The following is an 18,793-nucleotide window of genomic DNA, read 5'->3' as shown; positions in this document are numbered from 1 at the left end:
GTGTGAAGGAATCGTATTTGGTTTGCTTTGTAGCTGGAGAGAAAAGACCCCTCTGAAGACAAGGAGGACATTGAAAGCAACCTGCTCCGGCCCACAGGTGTGGCCCTGAGAGGAGCCCACTTCTGCCTGAAGGTCTTCCGGGCTGAGGACTTGCCGCAGAGTGCGTGGGGCACACCCTGGGGTGGGAGGTCTGCAGGAGGCTAGAGGCACAGGGCCGGTGAGGGTGGGCGATGGTGGGCGGGGTCAGCTCCCTGGGGGATGGAGAAGCATCCAGGAAAATATCAGAATTTAAAGAAAAGTCATCAGTGCTGGTGGAGTTACAAAGATTCAAGAACTCTTGAGAGTAATAGCCGCGTCTCGCTCCATTCCAGTGTCCTCTGGGCCTGGTCTGGCAATCTGTGGACCCTTTTTCTCGCTTCTCATTGAGGAGTCAGCATCATCTGGACTCTGTTCTGCCCTTAGGGCTGGCTCTCACTGATTTTCCCTCCCTCTACAAAGAAGCCAGTCCTGCAAGTCTGCAGAGCTGGGCTGGGGAGCAGCTGCTCTAACGTTGGAAGGGTTTGCATGAAGGACTCCCGGGCCCTCTGTCTTTACTGATGATAAACAGATCCACAAGGTGACCCACCATCCTAGCTTGCCTGGGACTGTCCTGGTGTTAGTACTGAAAGTGCCTGTTCCAGGAAACCCTGTGGTCTCCAGCAAACTGGGACAGTGGGTCACCCGACTTGTACCCATTTCCTCTTCCTCCCAGGAAGCCCAATGTGGGCACTGTCCGTTTTCTCACTGTGGCTGGCCCGGTACTAGATTCATCTGTGTGTTTAGTAAATGCTGAGGAATTACACTGAATATCCTAGAGCTCTGGGCATCAACCTGGGCTGATATTATGGTCCAGATGCCGGGCCCTCACCGCCAGCATTTTAGATTGCCTTGAGTTAGGGCAGGGCTCAGCACTGTTAGGGTTTAAAGGCTCCCCAGGTGGCTCTGTCATGAGGCCCAGCCGTGAGCCACTGTTTTCGACCATACATTACCATAACCAAGCCACTGTCCACAGCAGAGTCAGTGAGAAGGATTGCAACTTGGGTCCCTGGTTATGACTTTTCCATAAAGATAATTGTTTGAGAGTTTCTGCTCTGGCTGCTGATGTCAATAAATGAAATGTACACGCTTACTTGGACCAAAATTGTGAAGAAAGCCTGTACGTAAGTAATGGGAATTAATTCAGTATTAAAACACATGCTTAAAAATATTCTGCACTTATTGATTGCAACTTCGTGGAAGTTTGCCTGGTGAACTTAAGAGGGGAAGGGGGAGGTAGAAATGTTTGCTTTTCTTAAGGTGAAAGAGCTTTGTGTTGAATTCTCTGCAATGTTTGAAAATAAAAACCAAACAGATGGGCAAACGGATCACAAATGTTTGCTAATTGTTGTTGCCTTTTGCAGTCATGGAGACATTAGCTAGCTTACAATCTTTAACTATCCCCCTCCACCTACCCACTCATATGTTTATAAACATGACTTGCTTTATACACATATGTATGTGTATACACATATCTATCTATCTATATACATAAATAACCTGGCTGATTAAAAACTAATTAATTTGGGGCAGCATAAATGAAAAACTCTCAAAAAAAAAAAAAACCCAACAGAATTGACTTCTTGGTTAATCTCATGTAAATCGATCACTGTTCTAATAGCTTTAAAGGAAAATGTCAACCAGGCACTGATCATGGGATATTGTTAAAACAACTGTCAGTCCTTCTCTGGGTATTTACTGCCCTTAGCAGTGTAGATTTCTAATTAGTCAAGCAGTGGGTGAGTTGGTAGATTTGATCTGAAAGGCTTTGAATGCAGAGCCCAGACAGTGAATGAGTCTGGGACTGGTGACGAAGTGGCCTGGTGCTCTCAGGAGTTGCTGCTCTGAGACAGACCTCCCTCTGGGGAGTCCCTGGGCTGAGTCCCTGTGAGAAGGGGTCACAGGTTCTTGCTCAGGTCATCCCAGGACTGCCTGGAGACAGATGGGGGATAGCCGGGGTTTTGGAGGTGAGACGGCGGGCAGGCAGTGACTGGTGTATCCCTCTTCCCAGTGGACGACGCCGTGATGGACAACGTGAAACAGATCTTTGGCTTTGACAGTAACAAGAAGAATTTGGTGGACCCCTTTCTGGAGGTCAGCTTTGCAGGGAAAATGGTAAGGAGCAAGGGAGCAGGAGGGTTCTCTTGGGAGGGGACTTCTGGGTGCCCTGTGGTTGGTGCTGGGTGAGAGCAAGACAGAGCAAGGCACCCTCACCACAGGCATGTGCAGAGGGAGGGCTGCTCCTGGCAGGTGGTGAGACACCAATGCAGGCCCAGCTCTCAGGGGCTGCCCCACACATGAACGTGGACAGATCTGCCTGGGGGTGTCAGACAGACAGACACATAGATGCGGACGGCCCAGGAGAGGACATCGGACAGTGGATAGTAGAGGAACATCTGGGGCAAAATGAAGCAATAGTATGGAAACCAGACATGAAGACATAAAGATAGGGAAACTATATTTTAAAGATGTGGGGTAAAAACATAATGATTATTTTAAAAATGTGTTGGGAGGTGGGCAGAGAAAGACCCCCTGGTAGGTGCCCTAGGGATCACTCACATGTTCTGCTCTTCCTTGCAGCCCACCTTCCTGCCCTGAGGTGGGCTGTGGCTCCAGTCCCCGCTGACTTCTGTCCCAGCCCTTCTCTCCTCACAGGCTGCCCACCCACTCAGTGTCTGTGCGCACCCCAGGCTTTCCTGGCAGCCTCAGCCCTCCCAGGCTTCAGCCATCACCTCTCTGCAGAGAACTCCATAGTTCTCCGACCCCTCCCTTCAACCCCAGACCCCTACATGCCTCTAAACAGCTCTGCCCGCTGTTCCTCTGAGCCCTGGAGGGAGTCATTTCCTCTGCCCAACCTGCTCCATATCCAAAAGCCTCTGTCTTAACCAGATACAACCATCAAAGGCAGAAAATGTGGACCTGCCTTGATTCTTCCCTCTTTTTCCCCCCTCTATATCAAACATGCCATCTCTAGCTTGTGAGTTTAAACGTGTCCCCAGGGCCCATCCCCACCTCATGCCACTTAGCCACTGTCAGCTCTTTCCAGGACCACACACCAATCCCCATTCCCTTGTTTCTACCTCATGGCATCGAATTTCTGAACAGCTCAGGCTGTATGTCCAAGTTCTGGATTTCTTCGTTTCCTCCCGTCGTTTGACTTGTTTCTCTGGCTCCTCTCTTTCCTATAAGCGGGAAGTTAGGTTTAGAGACTTGCTTAAAGTCAGATGAAGTCTTCTGGCAATAACTCAGCATAGGGGATGCTCTGCATGTCGCATGGCACCACAACAGAAGGCGATAACGTCAGGTTGTTTCATCATCAGGGATGGTCGCCTGATCACATGGGTTAGGTGGTGCCTCCAGACAGATCCCTTAGGAAAGTAAATGTTCCCACTTGGTAATTAGCAAGTAATCTGTGGGTAATATCTTGGCAGATATCCTATTTCTCAGCCACCTCTTACCTAATGGTCTAAGCATCCACTGACCTTCTTGTCTGAAGAAGTCATTTAGTTGGGACTGCAACGTGGTGATTTTCTCATTATTATCCTTTAACTCTTGATTAGCCGACATCTTTTTCCTGTAAAGAAGAGCTTTTTCCTTCCTGCCCCTTTGAGTATTAGTATGGACCTCAATCCTTTTTATTTTTAATGTGTTAAAATCAGTCATTATTGTGTTGATGTGTGAATTATACTGAAGGTGGCCATTGGGAGTCCCTTTGAGCTGGCTCTCCTCAGAGACTAGCCCAGGGTCCCAGTGAAAATGTACACAGGAATGTAATGCAGATTTTAAACTCATTCATGTGGAGGTGTAGATGCCCACTGCAGATCCTCACCTGAGTGCAGGTTTTGGTGTGGGCTCAGGGTCGGGGTCTTATGCCCTGTGCTTGGCATCAGGAGGAACGGGGGCAGCTGCTTGAAGGCAGGAAGGAAACAGGAAGCTGTGGTTCTATGGTTTTGTGGGGCATTAGCTCCAAGGACTAAGATTAACTTTAACACTTGACACTTGGGGAATTTCATGTCCCGAGATTGTTCTTATTTCGCACTCCCAACGTGGAAGGTATTTCGATGGTGGCTACAACCGAGACCAATGTGCCTTCACGTTAGTTGAAACTAGCCTCAGAACGCTGGGCTCCTGGCTGCTCTGGGTCCCTGCCAGCATCTTTAATCTCACTGGGTCTTCTGTTCTGAGATGCCCCTGGCCCTGGGGATTTCTGTAGGAAGGTGCAAGTGTCTAGGGGAGGTGAAGGGACAAAGGCGGCCAAGGCAAGGGACTGTCTAGAGCAGATTGGCACCTGGGCTCATGCAAGAAGCTGCACCTCTCATTTTTCCTCTAGAAGGAGGTGGGGGGAATTGAAGAGTGACCTTACGGCGAAGGCGGCAGCTGGAACGCTCCCTCCTGAAAGTTTCAACCTGGCCAGCCTCCTCCAGTGGTCGCCAGGCCTTGCGTCCTCTCTGCCCTGAGCCGCTTTCTTGTGGCCTCCCCACCTCTGCTGCTCTTATGGTGTGTCTCATTCTGCCTGTCCCTCTCTTTTAGCCTGCTTGCATGCCACTTTTTTTCTCATGACATCCTAAGCCGAAGAGCCCTGAGGTTACGTTCTGTGTGCGCACCCACCCCAGCCGGCCTTCTTTGCATTTCCTCTTACGGACACTTGGTGGCAGTATTATGCAAGATGTGAACCATACTTGATTTGGCGGAGTTTCTAAGATAGGAGGGTGTGAGAGTGTGTGCGACTGTGCACTTCATGGTATGGAAGAAAGAAAAGGTAGGTAATTGTTGGGAAGGACAGGAGGTTTTAAAATAACTTTTTTTTTTTCTGAATTCAAGAATGAAACCCATTAACTGCAGGAAAAAATTGAAAAAAATCAGAGAAAAGAAAAAGAGCAAAAACTCCCACGGCACCACCCTGGAGAGAATTACTGATCAATTGGTTTGTGTTTCCTTCTAGGATGTTTTCTCTCTTTAGCACTCACTACCCCATTACCTCCCCTCTTACGCCTGCTGGGAAAAAATAACAAAAATGTTGATTTTCATTATTCAAGGATTCTGTATTTGCCAATTTGCCAACTCACTAAAATGTATCTGCAAGCCCCAGATCCACACTCGTGGCACTTTTGTGATGATTTGTGGACACTTTCAGGGCTTTGAAAAATCTGAGTCTCCGGCACATCTGTTGGTTGCTGAGGTTGAACAAGGTGACTCTGCCTCTCTGCTCCAACTCTCATGGAGTAAATGCGTGTCCATGATCAAAGCGCACGTATTTACTCCATGAGAGTTTAAACAGGGAGACAGAGAGTCTCAAACCATGATACTACACAGGACAAATATCAAAGGACACAGACAAAATGCATGTCCTTTGATATGCATCCTGTGTAGTCTCATGTTTTTCACATTTTTGTGACTTGTTGGTGACTTTGGTGTTCAAAATGGCCCCAAATATTGTACTAAAGTGCTGTCTGGCGTTCCTAAGCTCAAAAAGGCTGTGATGTGCTTTATGGAGGAAGTGCATGTTAGGTAAGCTTCATGCAGGCATGAGTCACAGTGCCATTGGCTGTGAGTTCAATGCTGATAACTCAGCAGTATCTATTAAGCAAGGTATCCTTCAGTGGAAACACACATAAACCAAGATGACATATTGCTCGGTTGACAAAAACATTGTGACAGAGGCTGGCAGGAATTTAACCCTGCTTCTCCTCTGGGGTAATGAGTCAGCATTCACTAATTCAGGGTTCATGACGACCCTATTATTGTTACCACTGTAAATAACGAGAATCAACTATATATTTGCAGATTGGTAAACTGCTTGTGTTGTCTCATATTTTCTCAGGTTATTAAATAGTCTTTGAAATGATTTTTTTGATGGCTGCATAATATTCTGTCAGATGAGTATACCACAACATTTAACCTATTTTTGGATTATATAATTCCAATTTTCCTCTTTTATAAACAACATTGTGACAAACATCAGCATACAGGAATCTTCGTCCACACTCCGACTGATTTTCTATGGGGAAGGTTTTAGAATTTGGGTTGCTAAGCCAGAGGGCTTATTTTTAAGTATTTGGTACAGACGGCTAAATAGCCTTCCAGAGAGGGTGTGCTAATCATACTCCACTGGGGAGTGAAGGAAGGTAAAGAAAAAGGGTGAAGGAAGAAAAAAAGAAAAGCCAAGGAAGAGGAAGCAGCAGCACAGTGTGGCCCTGGCTGGGCACCTGTGGGTGGAACAGGAAGGGGGAGGCTGCCAGGGATCTCTGGGGCCAAAGGCGGTGCTGGCTGGGATGTGGCTGATGGACCAGGTGCTGTTCAAGTCCCTAGACCCCCATCCCGGTGAAGGCAGCCAGGTGAAAGTATTTGCGATGGAGGAGGCCCAGATGCCCGGGGTGGGGCTGAAGCAGCCCGCATGCATCTTGTGTGAGTCAGGGCAACCTGTGCCTTCTTATTCCAGGGATCTGGGATGGTGTTGGTGGGCCTCTCAGCGGGATCTTGTTAAAGTGTCTTTTATTTTAAAATTTTGTTTATCTATACATTTATTCTTTATACTATATACATTTATTCTATCTATCATCTGTCTGTCAGTCTGCCATTCTATTAATCAATCATGAAAAATCTCCCTCTTGCTCTGTACCTCATCCAACGATCAATCAATCCATTCATTTCTTCCTTTTCAAAGAAAACCACTGTAATTAGTTTCTTTTATATTATTCTGGTTTTGTGATGCACAGGTAAGCAAATATGGCTATAGTTTCTTTTTGGAAACGGAGTCTCACCTTAAGTAGCCCATGCTGGAGTGCAGTGGCATGGTCTTGGCTCATTGCAACCTCCCCTTCCTGGGTTCAGGCGATTCTCATGCTTCAGCCTCCCAAATAGCTGGTACTATAGGCATGTGCCACCACTCCCAGCTAATTTTTGTATTTTTAGTAGAGATGGGGTTTTGCCACACTATCCAGGCTGGTCTTGAACCTCTGACCTCGTGATCCACCTGCCTTGGCCTCCCAAAGTGCTGGGATTACAGGCGTGAGCCACCTTGTCCGGCTGACTATAGATTTTTCTCTTTTACCTTTTAACACACATGGCTGAACATCACACTCACCGCCCTGTGCCTTGCTTTTTTCACTTATAACTTGGAGATTGTTTCATGGCACTACCTAGAGCCATCCTCATTCTGTTTGAGGATGCCTAGTACTCCATGGTGTGGATGGGCCATGCTTGATTTCACCTGTTCTCCATTGGAGGACACGTGGGTTGTTCCAAATCCTTATGAGTTCAAGCCGCGCTGCAGTGGATAGGCTCACACACATGCCATTCCTCACATGCACAAGTTTTTCTGTAGGATAGGTGTCTAGAGGTAGAACTGACAGGTCAGTTGAAATTACATTATGCATTTGAAATTACAATGGATAGTGGCCAATGGTCCTCTGGAGGAGGCAAACTATTTTGTTTTCTTGCCAGCAAAACATGAGCAGGCAGTTTTCCCATAGCCTTGCCAAGAGTGGTCTGTCAGACTTGAGAGATGTGTAGGAATCCGATGGGTGAGAAATGGTATTTCGTTGGTTTTCTTTGTGTTTATTGATGAGTGGGATGAAGCATCTTTTTATGTGACTCAAGGCCTTGCGTCTTCATTCTGTGAACTGTCTCTGCCACTCTTTGCTCTGTCTTTCATTGGATTGGATCATCGGTCTCTCTTCTTTCCCTACTCCCCTCTTTGCTAACACAAGGGCCAGATCCCGGCACTCAGCCCTGCGCCCAGCCCTGTGTGGCCTTTGTCTGGGGCTCTTTTATACAGGGAGGAGGGGGAAGGTGGGGGCAGGGGCCAGTGCTGGGTGGACCAGGAATGGAGACATCATCCTCACCCCTGGGGTCCTGAAGTCTCTGATTTAAGTCAGATGCACATTAAATGAGATAATGCACATAAAATACTTAGCACGATGCAGAGCTTATCATAGTAAATGCTCTGAAAAGGCTGCTCATTATTTTCATGTGTAGAATATGGAAACTGACCAGGATCTGTGTATCTGAAACTGAGTCGTTGCGTGCTGCCCCTGTGTGTGGGTACAGGATGCCCTGGGATTGTCTAAGGCGCCTGGTGTTCCCCATGGACTCCAAGGCCAGGGCTGGCCCGTGAGCTGCTCATTTGGATCTGGTTTCCACTCCCGTGAGGTTTCTCGTTTGTGAAAAGCCTGGTCTTTAGGGCAGGGCTGGTTGGAGGCAGACTGTGGCTTATAGGGTTTCTAACTTCACTGAATTTCCTTTCACTCTCCAACATCTGTGCATGGCTCCCCTCCCCCATCTCTGATCTCCTAGGGCTCACAGTCTTCCTACATGGTGAATGATCTGGGCTAGTCGTCAAAAGAGCTCCCTGGGCCATAAAGGCCTCTGGGAAAGCCAGTCTGCACTGGACTCAGGGCCCCCACATTTAGGGTCGTGGCTATAACAGGAAGTATGGAGGGGGATTTTCAGCCAGAGGTGTGAGTTAAGAGTAGAAGGGCTGTGGCATTCAGACAACCCATCCCACCTTACCCACTCCCCAGCTCTGGGTCTGACCTTCCATTGAGCTTCCTCTCTGCAAAGATTCCCTGTGTCTGAGCCTCCTGCACTAGACCCCGACCCCAGTGTCTTACACCTAGCCCTAAGGGCAGCCAGCATGGCAGAGAATGGCCACTGCCTGGCATGGAGGCCCTGGGGGGAGCCCAGAGTTCCCATGGAGCTCAGTCCGCTTGTTCCCTCCCTGTGACTTCTAGCTCTGCAGCAAGATCTTGGAGAAGACAGCCAACCCTCAGTGGAACCAGAACATCACACTGCCTGCCATGGTGAGTTCCCCGCCCCCAGCACACCCAAGGAGGCGCCTGGGGCTCTGTGCTTCAGAAGGTTCAGGGCTCCTGCCTCCCCAGCATTCGCTAGCTGGGGGTGGGGAGGGGCTGTTCTTTCTTCAAAAGGACTCTTCTCTCAACATGCCTTTATTCCCTCCTCAGTTTCCCTCCATGTGTGAAAAAATGAGGATTCGAGTCATAGACTGGTGAGTTCTGGGTCATAGAGTCTTTAGTGCGGGCTGTCCTGAGCGGGCACTGGGTCCTTCAGTTTCATTCGGCTAGTGACTGGTAGTGAGAGTGTGAGGGAGGAGTTTCAGGAGAGGTAATATCCCCTGGGGGTAGCCAGGGATGGAGAGGGCGTGGGCAGTTCCTGGGAAGCTTACTCACACCTGCTTGCTGGGAGGTAGGCAGATAAGGAGGACCAGCTGGGATTGGCTGTGAGGGCAGGAGGAGCTGGGAAGCTTCCTGGAGGAGGTGGGGCGGGTGATGGCCCAGCAGGAGGGGTGGTGTTTTGCTAAGCTCAGGATGAGGACATTCCAGTGAGGAGAGGCTCACAAACCAAGGCGAGGGGCTGGAAAGAGCAGAGCTTCAGGGAAGATGGGCTGCAGTGCCGGCCTGGGGTGGTGTGATGAAAAGGTAGCGTCCCCAGGCTGGAGGAGGGGACCAGATTGCCTGAGCAGGGGACACCACAGCAGCTGAGCAGCAGGCGAGGACAGCAGCCCGCGGGCACTTAGAAAGATCACAGCATCTATACTTGTTGAGCACCTACTACACACCAGAGCCGGTTCCCAGCAAGTACCCTACACGAGTCGTCTCATCTGACCATCAACTCACCGACATCATTCACAGATGAGAAGCAGGTTGGGAAAGATTGAGTGACCTGCCCGAGCTGACGGCTAACTGGAAAGTAGCTGAGGCCAGGCTCGAACCCAAGCCTGCTGTTTCCAAAGCCTGTGTTCTTAACCATGAGCCCATGCCACCTCCTGCTAGTTGAGGGGAGCTCTCTCACACTGGAGGGGAACATTCGGGGTCCACATGTGTGATCTCAGGGCTCTGGGCTTCCCAAAAAGAGAGAGCTGTCCTTTCTTTGCCCCCAAGAAGTCTTGGCTGTGTGGTTCCCCAGCGTGTTCTCCTTTGGTCTCATGCCCATGACACCCCCAACCAGGAGGATAATGAGAGACTAGGGAAAAACCCCCAGGCCACAGAGCCATTAAGCTGTGTGCCAGTTCCCCAGGCCTAAAGAAAACAGCTTGTGAGAATTAGAGGAGAGGAAAGAGGGCCGCCAGGACGGCCTGCGAGGGCGAGGCTGCGAGGGCAGTGACCACGGGTATGTACCGCGGGGAAGCGGTTTGGAGGAAAGATGTGCTTTACATCCCAGAATGATCTCTTCATCTCAGCTCTCCATGTGTGCGCTCCAACTGCGCACCATGAGCTGTGCGTGTCCTTGCGTGTTTGCGCATGTGGACATGTGTGGGTGCGGCTCTCTCCTCTGTTGTGGATGTGTCTGGCCCGAGTCCGGGTGAGCTGTGTCAAAGGCATCAGCCTACTGTACAATCCAAACACATGACAGAATCTGGTGGTTGCATCTCTGGTTTGGGTTGAAGTGGCATTTTTATTGTGAGTCTATTTTCAGACTTGCTGTATTTTCCAAAAGCAACCCCAAGCCCCAAAACCCCAACTCTTGGCCAGAAAGCATTCTGCTGCTTCAAGTTCCTCTCCAGAAGAGTGCTTTCTTCCCAGAAAATGCAGATAAGCTCTTGTTATTACCTGAATCCTGGAAATAGGATATAGTCCATATGGCCTTTTCTCTGTAACTTAATCTTCCATTTAATTCTTCAGAAATTCCTTTTTCATTAAAAAAACAAACAGAAAAAAAAAAAAAAACAAAACAAACCCAAACCACCCCCTATCTCCATAAAGCAAAATCTCTCTCCTCCCACTCTCCTTACCTCCTCTCTCAATTCAGAGAAGGCCAGAGGTCAGAAGTCCAATTGCTTTTCAAGTGTTGGTCTTTTCTAGGGTTTGGTCATGAAGACAGTGTACAAATCCCATCAACTGTCAGTCATCTGGTGTTAATCTCACTGTAAAATATTCCAGGAAATTTTTACTTTCCAGTCCTTTTTTTTTTTTTGGATGGAGTTTCACTCTTGTCGCCCAGGCTGGAGTGCAATGGCTCGATCTTGGCTCACTGCAATCTCTGCCTCCCATGTTCAAATGATTCTCCTGACTCAGCCTCCTGACCAGCAGGGATTACAGGCGCGCACCGCCATGCCTGGATAATTTTTGTATTTGTAATAGAAACAGGGTTCCAGCATGTTGGCCAGGCAGGTCTTGAATTCCTCAGCCTTCCAAAGTGCTGGGATTACAGGCGTCAGTCACTGTGCTCGGCTTCCCAGTTGTTATTAACATCATTCACCTGGAAAAATGATGGTCTGTGCTGACAATTCATTCTTTCTAATGTAGCGCCGGTGATGGAAAACTTTAAAATCAAAGCTTAATCACCTCCCTGGGAAATACAAAGAGGAAGGAAGGAACAGCAGAGATTGGGCAGAGATTAGGGTACCTCACAGGGTTAGGATTTCAAAGAAAAATCAAAGCACCATGCCAGGGTGTGCCTTTCACGGTGGGGATGGGATGTGTCCTCTGCAGCTGCACATGGCTAAATGACTCACAGCAGGGGCACCAAGAAGAAGGGGAAAATACACAGGAGAAACTTCCTGAAGGAGATGGGTCCTGCCCAGCCCAGTGTCTCTTAGTCTCTGCACCATTTGCATTTGGAGCTAGAATATTCTTTGTTGCAGGAGTTTTCAACCTAGTGGTTTTGATGCCAGGTCTAGCCTACCTGGGAAGCAGCAGGTGGCTGGAATCAAAGCTCTGGTTTCCACGTCAACATGTGTGGCCTTAAATCCCAGCTTTGCCATCTTGGCAAATTATTTAACCTTCTCAGCCTCAGCTTTCTCATCTGAATTTGGTGCTAATTGTACCTACCTGATAGTGCTGATGTGAGACTGAGTGGGTTAAGTCACTTGATGGTTTTAGCACAGTGTTCGGCTCTTAGTAGGTGCTCAATAAATGTTAGCTATTACTGCTTATTGTTACCAAGGGAGGCAGGAGTGTGGTTCAGAGGGAGGGTCTGCACAGGATGTAGTTGGCTAATAGGTGAATCAATCAGTTAGCCTCCTTGAGCTCCTACCCACTGTCCCCTACACTGGTTGGGGAGCCGAGAAGCATCCCTCTGGAAGCATCCTGTGCAGTGCAGGAGCACTGGACCAGGAATCAGGATGCCAGGGCTTCTGTCCTGGTCTTGCCCTCGCTCCCCTGAGGACCTTGGGCAAGTACCTACATGGCTTTGAGCCTCAGGTTTCTCACTGGTGCAACAGAGATAATAATAAAAGTGCCTATTTCTCAAGGCTGTGTGAGCCTCCTGAGTGATAAAGGCTAAAACTGCTCCATTACATACAAAGTCAGATACAAAACGGAATTACGTAGTACCATGGGCTACTGCGAGACTGTGGCCTTAGAGATAGTTTCTTCCTGGTCATCCAGTTTTCTCCTTGATCTGAACATTTCTTTAGCTCCTGGAGCCTCTCAGCTCTTGCTAGGTCTGGGAATCGGGCTCCCTGAGCAGTCTCCCCAATTCCTGGCCCTGCCTCCTTGCCTCTGACCTCCTCCCCGTCAGCCTGCAGATGTGTCTACAGAGATCCAGGCTGGCGCCCCAGGCTTGGTTGGCTAATGGGATGCTGGGTGGTTGGCAAGATGAACTAGTTCCCTCTTGGAGAGTCTTGATCAAGGCTTCTGTGCAGACTCTTCATCCCTGGGATTACCAGGACTCCGTGACATACCAAAGTAAAGAGCAGGAGCCTCCCCCACCCAGCCCCAATGTGTCACTAAGGCTGCACCCTTCCTGGGGGGGCTGTGGCCTGCAGTTCCTTTCCTGTGTCACTAAGGCTGCACCCTTCCTGGGGGGGCTGTGGCCTGCGGTTCCTTTCCTGTGTTCAGGCCCTCTCTGCTCCCTTGTTCTAGGGACCGCCTCACTCACAATGACATCGTGGCTACCACCTACCTGAGTATGTCGAAAATCTCTGCTCCTGGAGGAGAAATAGAAGGTATGTTCCCCCTTCATTCTGTCCTTTGGCCCCCTGTGCTCTCCCCTGTCCTACCTCTATCCAGCTTACACCTCTAGTTTTGAGAGTTTGCAGAAAAGAGATTATAAGGCCTTTGTTGCCCATTTTCCACTGAGAAGGGCTCTGGCAATGAAAGCGATGTCTTGCAGACGTTTAGGGTTCTCTGCACTTGGATTGTGGGATATGCCACTGAACAGTACAAAGGGGATAATTCGCTTCTGCAGATCATATTGGCTGGCAGTGGCCAGGCCATCCATTAGGTCCTGCATTGGCCGGCTATGCTCTAGCAGTTTCAACAGCTATTGAAAGAGCTCTCATTGGTCTATTAAAAAAGTAACTGGGCCGGGCGCGGTGGCTCACGCCTGTAATCCCAGCACTTTGGGAGGCTGAGGCGGGTGGATCACGAGGTCAAGAGATCGAGACCATCCTGGTCAATATGGTGAAACCCCGTCTCTACTAAAAATACAAAAAATTAGCTGGGCATGGTGGCATGTGCCTGTAATCCCAGCTACTCAGGAGGCTGAGGCAGGAGAATTGCCTGAACCCAGGAGGTGGAGGTTGCGGTGAGCCGAGATCGTGCCATTGTACTCCAGCCTGGGTAACAAGAGCGAAACTCCATCTCAAAAAAAAAAAAAAAAAAAAAGTAACTGATCATCATTTTGTAAATTTTTTTTTTTGAGATGGAGTCTTGCTCCCATCACGCAGGCTGGAGTGCAGTGGCACAATCTCAGCTCACTGCAATCTCTACCTCCCCGGTTCAAGTGATTCTCTTGCCTCCGCCTCCCAAGCAGCTGGGATTACAGGTGTGCACCACCACACCCACCTAACTTTTTTTGGGGTATTTTTAGTAGAGACCGGCTTTCGCCAGGTTGGCTAGGCTGGTCTTGAACTCCCGACCTCAGGTGATCCACCCATCTTGGCCTTCCAAAGTGCTAGGATTACAGGTGTGAACCACTGCACCTGGTCATAAAATTTTAAATAAAGAAACAATCTGAAAGAAGAATATAAAATTTACCTGAAATTACCCATAATTCCATCCCTCCAGACAAGAACTATTAGCACTCCAAGACCTTTCTGTATATATGTATGCAGGTTTATATGTATATATCTGTACATGCATGTAAGATGTGTATATATAATACATGGATATGTGTATATACATTAGAACAAATTATTTTGAAATTGCTTTTTGACACTTGACAGTACAACATGGGTATCTTTTCATGTTATTAAATGTTCTATAGCACAATTTTAAATGAATACACATATTCCATTGTGTGAATGTGTCATGATCCACCTTAACTAGTTAATAATGAATATGTAGGTGTTCTCAAATGTTTCCACGTTAAAAGCAACTAAATTGGCAATGAATATTTCTTTAGTTGAATATTCATACAAGTCATGAGTTTCCTTTTGGGTAAATACCTACAACTGGAATTGCTGTGTGAAAGGATTTCAACATTGTTAAGGCTTTTGGTATATATCAAAATTGCCCTTCAAAAAAGGCTGGACTACTTTATACTCTCATCATGCCCCTAAGCTTATTTTGCTATACCTTCCCAACACAGGGTAAAATAATAATAATAATAAAGAACTTTGTTAATTTGATAGGTGAAAATGGTATTTCATTGTTGCCTTAATTTTCATTTTATTGATAGCTGGTGAAGTTGACCGATGTCAGCTTGAAAGTATTTAAATAATTATATTTATATATAACATATGTTTATATAATTGATATTCATTCTATTATAAATGTACTATTTAAGTTCTTGGCCTATATGAGGGGATGTTTATCTTTTTCTTATAGTTTTGTAAGAGTTTTGTGTATATATATGGATACTAACTTTTCCTCTGTCATATATGTAGTAAATAATTCTTGTTGGCTTTATTTTACCAATTAATAGTTTTTGACCTATAGCAATTTAGAATTTTTATGTAGCCAAATTTGTTAGTCTTTTCCTTAGGGAATAAGGCAGGGATCTAACATTACTTTTTTTGAAATTGTTCTTTGGTGATACAAACACTGTATTTTGAGTAATCTTTCCCCTATATTGTGAAATGCTGCCTTTATCACCTACTAAATTCCTAAATGTGTTCTTGGGCCTGTTTCTCTATTATCTTCAATTGGTGTGTCTGCTTATTATTTCTTTGGTTTTGATATCTGCATTATGCTGGCTCTGTAAAATTAATTGTAAAGATTTAAAGTATTCTCTAACATCTGGAACAGTTTATATAACATAAGAATACAGTCTTTTGAGGGTTTGAAATAATTCACTCATAAAACCATATGGGCTGGGTGCCCTTTTTGAGTGGGTATAGTAATAGCTCTTTAAAAACTTTGCAATTTCTCCTGTGATGATGATTATTTTTAGTTTGTTGCTTTTACTCTAGTCAGTTTTGATAATTTATATTTTCCTAGAAAAGCATCCATTACATTGAGGTCTAATTTATTTACATGGTGTTGTACATAGCAAATTTTGATAATTTAAATCATTATCTCTACCCGTGGTATTTCCCTTCTTATTTCTAATGCAATGTATTTGAGTTTTTCTTTTTTTTCTTGATTAGCCTGGTTAGAAATTTATTTTAAAACTTTGTTGGACTTTTCATCTTTGCACTCTTTAACTCTCTTTAGACTTATTTCATTGTTTTCTTATTTAACTTTCTAGCTGCTTGTGTTTAAACATTTCTTATTTAAATAATGAAAGTATTGTCTCTGCCTTATATGTCATGCTCAAACCCTAAGTTTCAGCAGACCCTAAGGTTATATTTAATCCTCTTAATTTTTTTACATTTAAATATTTGATCTATTTTGATTTTAGTGTATTTTCTGAGAGCAGTCTGATTTGATTCTTTCATAGTCTATTATTTTTTTCCTGACTAGATGTTGCTCATAGGAATTTATCTTTTTTCTTATAGTTTAGAAAATTACTTTGATCTATCTTGGTACAGGACTTTCCACTGAATTTTGTCTGAGACATGATGAATTCTTAAATCTGAGTTGAGGAATGTTTTTAAAAGATTCTGACATTATGCCATGGACAGCTGAAGGCAGAGTCGGGGAGAGCTTCAGCTCTCAGCCGGCCATCTTGGGTTCAAATGCTTTCTGCTCTGCTTCTTTGTAACTGAGTTGCTCCAGTTTCCGTAAAACAGGGCTCTGACAAGTCCCAGCCCTCATGAGGTGGTTGTAAAAATCCTGAGATTATGAAGGTAAGGTTCTTATAGTGTCTGGTACACAATAACCCTAAAGCAACATTTGCTGCGTATTGTCATTAAGGTGGGCTTTCTATGTTGCTAATCTGATTTTTTTTTCTGTACCAATTCTGCCTTTTCCTGCTTCCTATGTGGTTTAAAATGGACTATTACATTTGCAGTTTTGTGTCAACCCTTCTTTTTCCCCTGTCACTCCTTTTATATTTTCCTTTACTTCTTTGCTCCTTGTCTGTTCTCCTGGAAGTTCTGCCTTGTTCCACAAAAGCTACATCTTCTTGTACTCTATGGAGGATTCCAAATCATTTTCTGTGATGTGCCGGTGAATGCTTTCCTGAATCTTTCGGACGTGGTTTCCATATCCTGGCTGGCTCTCTGCCCTCTCCCTGCTTTCTTCAGTTTCCCACAAGCTCTGTTTAGTGTTGGTGTCTCCCACAGACACGGCGTGTGAGTCTTTCTCTGCCCGTCTATCTCCTTGGACCTTTAGCTGGAGGACAGGTTAACATGCCCAGTTTCTGGCTGACTCTATCCAGTGCTCCTGAAGTTGGTGATTGTCTCCAGAGTTAAGATCTCTAGGAGAATTTCTAGTTCTTCTTCTTGTAGAAAGAGGAGAGTGGAGGAGATACCATCTTAAAAAAAGTTATTTTTTATTTTTATTTTTTTTTGAGTTGGAGTCTTGCTCTTTTCACCCAGGCTGGAATGCAGTGGCGTGATTTTGGCTCGCTGCAACCTCTGACTCCTAGATTCAAGTGATTCTCTGCCTCAGCCTCCCGAGTAGCCAGGATTACAGGTGCCTGCCACTACACCTGGCACATTTTTTGTGCTTTTAGTAGAGATGGGGTTTCACCATGTTGGCCAGGCTGGTCTTGAACTCTTGACCTCAGTGATCCACCTGCCTCGGCCTCCCAAATGTTGCATTATTTTTAAGCAAGACGTTGTTAGCTTAGATTCCAGCTGCTTGATGACCTCATGTCCTTCCATAAATGTAGGCAGCTATCAGAGGCATATACCTGACATTGTTCTTCATCCACTTCATTCTTTTAGGAGATGTTTATTGAACATATGCCTGTGCCAGGGACTGGGCATAGAGGATTGAACAAAATATTCTTGGTCTCGCCCTCAGGGAACTTACAGTCCTGGCAGGCGACAAACAAGTAGACAAATAAAAATGTGGGTATAAGTTGTGTCAAGTGCCCTGGAAGAAAAGGGCCAGGAAAAGGATTTCCTGGAAGAAAATAAAATGAAAGAGAATAACAGAGGAAGGGGCACCTGTTTCCACCTGGTGGAGTCAAGGAAGACTTCTGGGAGGAGTCTTAGGCTGCCAGAGGGGAAGCCAACGGCATGTGAGGAGTAGTTAGGAAGGAGTTCAAGGCAGAGGTGATGACATATTCCAAGGCCATGTGGCAAGAAAGAAATGACAAGACTGGTTTGGCTGAGTTCTCTGAAACATTTAAAGAGCAACTTTTGGCCGGGTGTGGTGGCTCACGCCTGTAATCCTAGTATTTTAGGAGGCGGAGGCAGGTGGATTGCCTGAGTTCAGGAGTTCGAGACCAGCTTGGGCAACACGGTGAAACCCCATCTCTACTAAAATACAAAAAATTAGCCGAGTGTGGGAGGCAGGTGCCTGTAATCCCAGCTACCAGGAGGCTGAGATAGGAGAATCCCTTGAACCTGAGAGGCGGAGGTTGCAGTGAGCAATGATTGCGCCAGTGCACTCCAGCCTGGGCATCAGAGTGAGACTCTGTCTCAAAAAACAAAACAAAACAAAAAGCAACTTTTAATTATAGAAAATGTCAAGGACGCACGCAAGTAGAGAGTTGTACAGTGAGCTCCCAGGCCCTCCCTGAGCTTCCACACATAGCTGCTCTCTGCCTTCTGATTTCCTTGTTGGGACGTAGGGCTAGTGACATAGAAACCGCCTTCCGGCAGGCACTGAGTACCTGCTCTTCCTGCCCCAGCCCCTCCCTTGCTGTGGGAACAACCTGTTTCAGGACGTGGCCCCTTCACTAATAGCTGCTCAGGTCCTTTCTGTGAAAGTGGAGAGGTTTGGGGGTGGTAATGCAGAGAAAGGGTCACCCCTCAGGTCAGCACTCTTGGTATGAAAGGAACCTCGTCTTCAGTTTTCTGATTGGCGCTGTCCCTGTCTCTCAATCCAGGAGAGACACTGGTGGAGGCACAGTGTGACATTTCTGACTGTTTTCCAACAGCCGTATCTCATGAGGCTGCAGCTTTCCTGCCACCAGTCCCTCCACCCCCGCCGCACGGAGAGTTTGCATCCCCCGACCCGACTTCATTTCTATTCTGTGTGAGCCCTCACCTTTCTCTGCTGTCCACACGGGTGTGCTGATGGAAGGTGAAAAAGATGTTATGTGGCCACTAGATGGTGCTCAGGTCACGGGCAACCCCTCGAGCTTCGGGAAGCATTCAAAGTAGGGACCACCTTCCATCACAGATGGTTCTGGAAATAAATGAGAATCTTCTTGCAACCAGGTAACCGGTGTTGAATATGCAGTTAAATAGCTTGATCTAAGTGACAGTAAAAGAGTTACACTCGTGCATCCAACTGGAGCTGTCCTTGCTGGC

The 18,793-nt window shown here is 46.7% G+C and overlaps 1 protein-coding gene across 22 annotated transcripts in view; it reads left to right on the top strand.

Annotated features, from left to right (window-relative positions):
- DYSF (dysferlin) overlaps positions 1-18,793 on the top strand; it is a 231,458-nt gene that overhangs the window by 73,185 nt on the left and 139,480 nt on the right. For all 22 annotated transcript variants that reach the window (XM_003922617.4, XM_003922619.4, XM_003922620.4 and 19 more), the window contains 5 exons: positions 34-160; positions 2,087-2,190; positions 8,808-8,876; positions 9,039-9,082; positions 12,900-12,982. In XM_003922617.4, coding sequence (XP_003922666.3) covers positions 34-160; positions 2,087-2,190; positions 8,808-8,876; positions 9,039-9,082; positions 12,900-12,982 — 427 coding nt within the window. The remainder of the gene's footprint in view (positions 1-33; positions 161-2,086; positions 2,191-8,807; positions 8,877-9,038; positions 9,083-12,899; positions 12,983-18,793) is intronic.

The sequence above is a fragment of the Saimiri boliviensis genome, chromosome 1, assembly GCF_048565385.1.
Source record: "Saimiri boliviensis isolate mSaiBol1 chromosome 1, mSaiBol1.pri, whole genome shotgun sequence".
Lineage (NCBI taxonomy): Eukaryota > Metazoa > Chordata > Mammalia > Primates > Cebidae > Saimiri > Saimiri boliviensis.
Note: the sequence above shows the minus strand (reverse complement) of the source record. Positions and strands in the feature narration are given on the sequence as shown.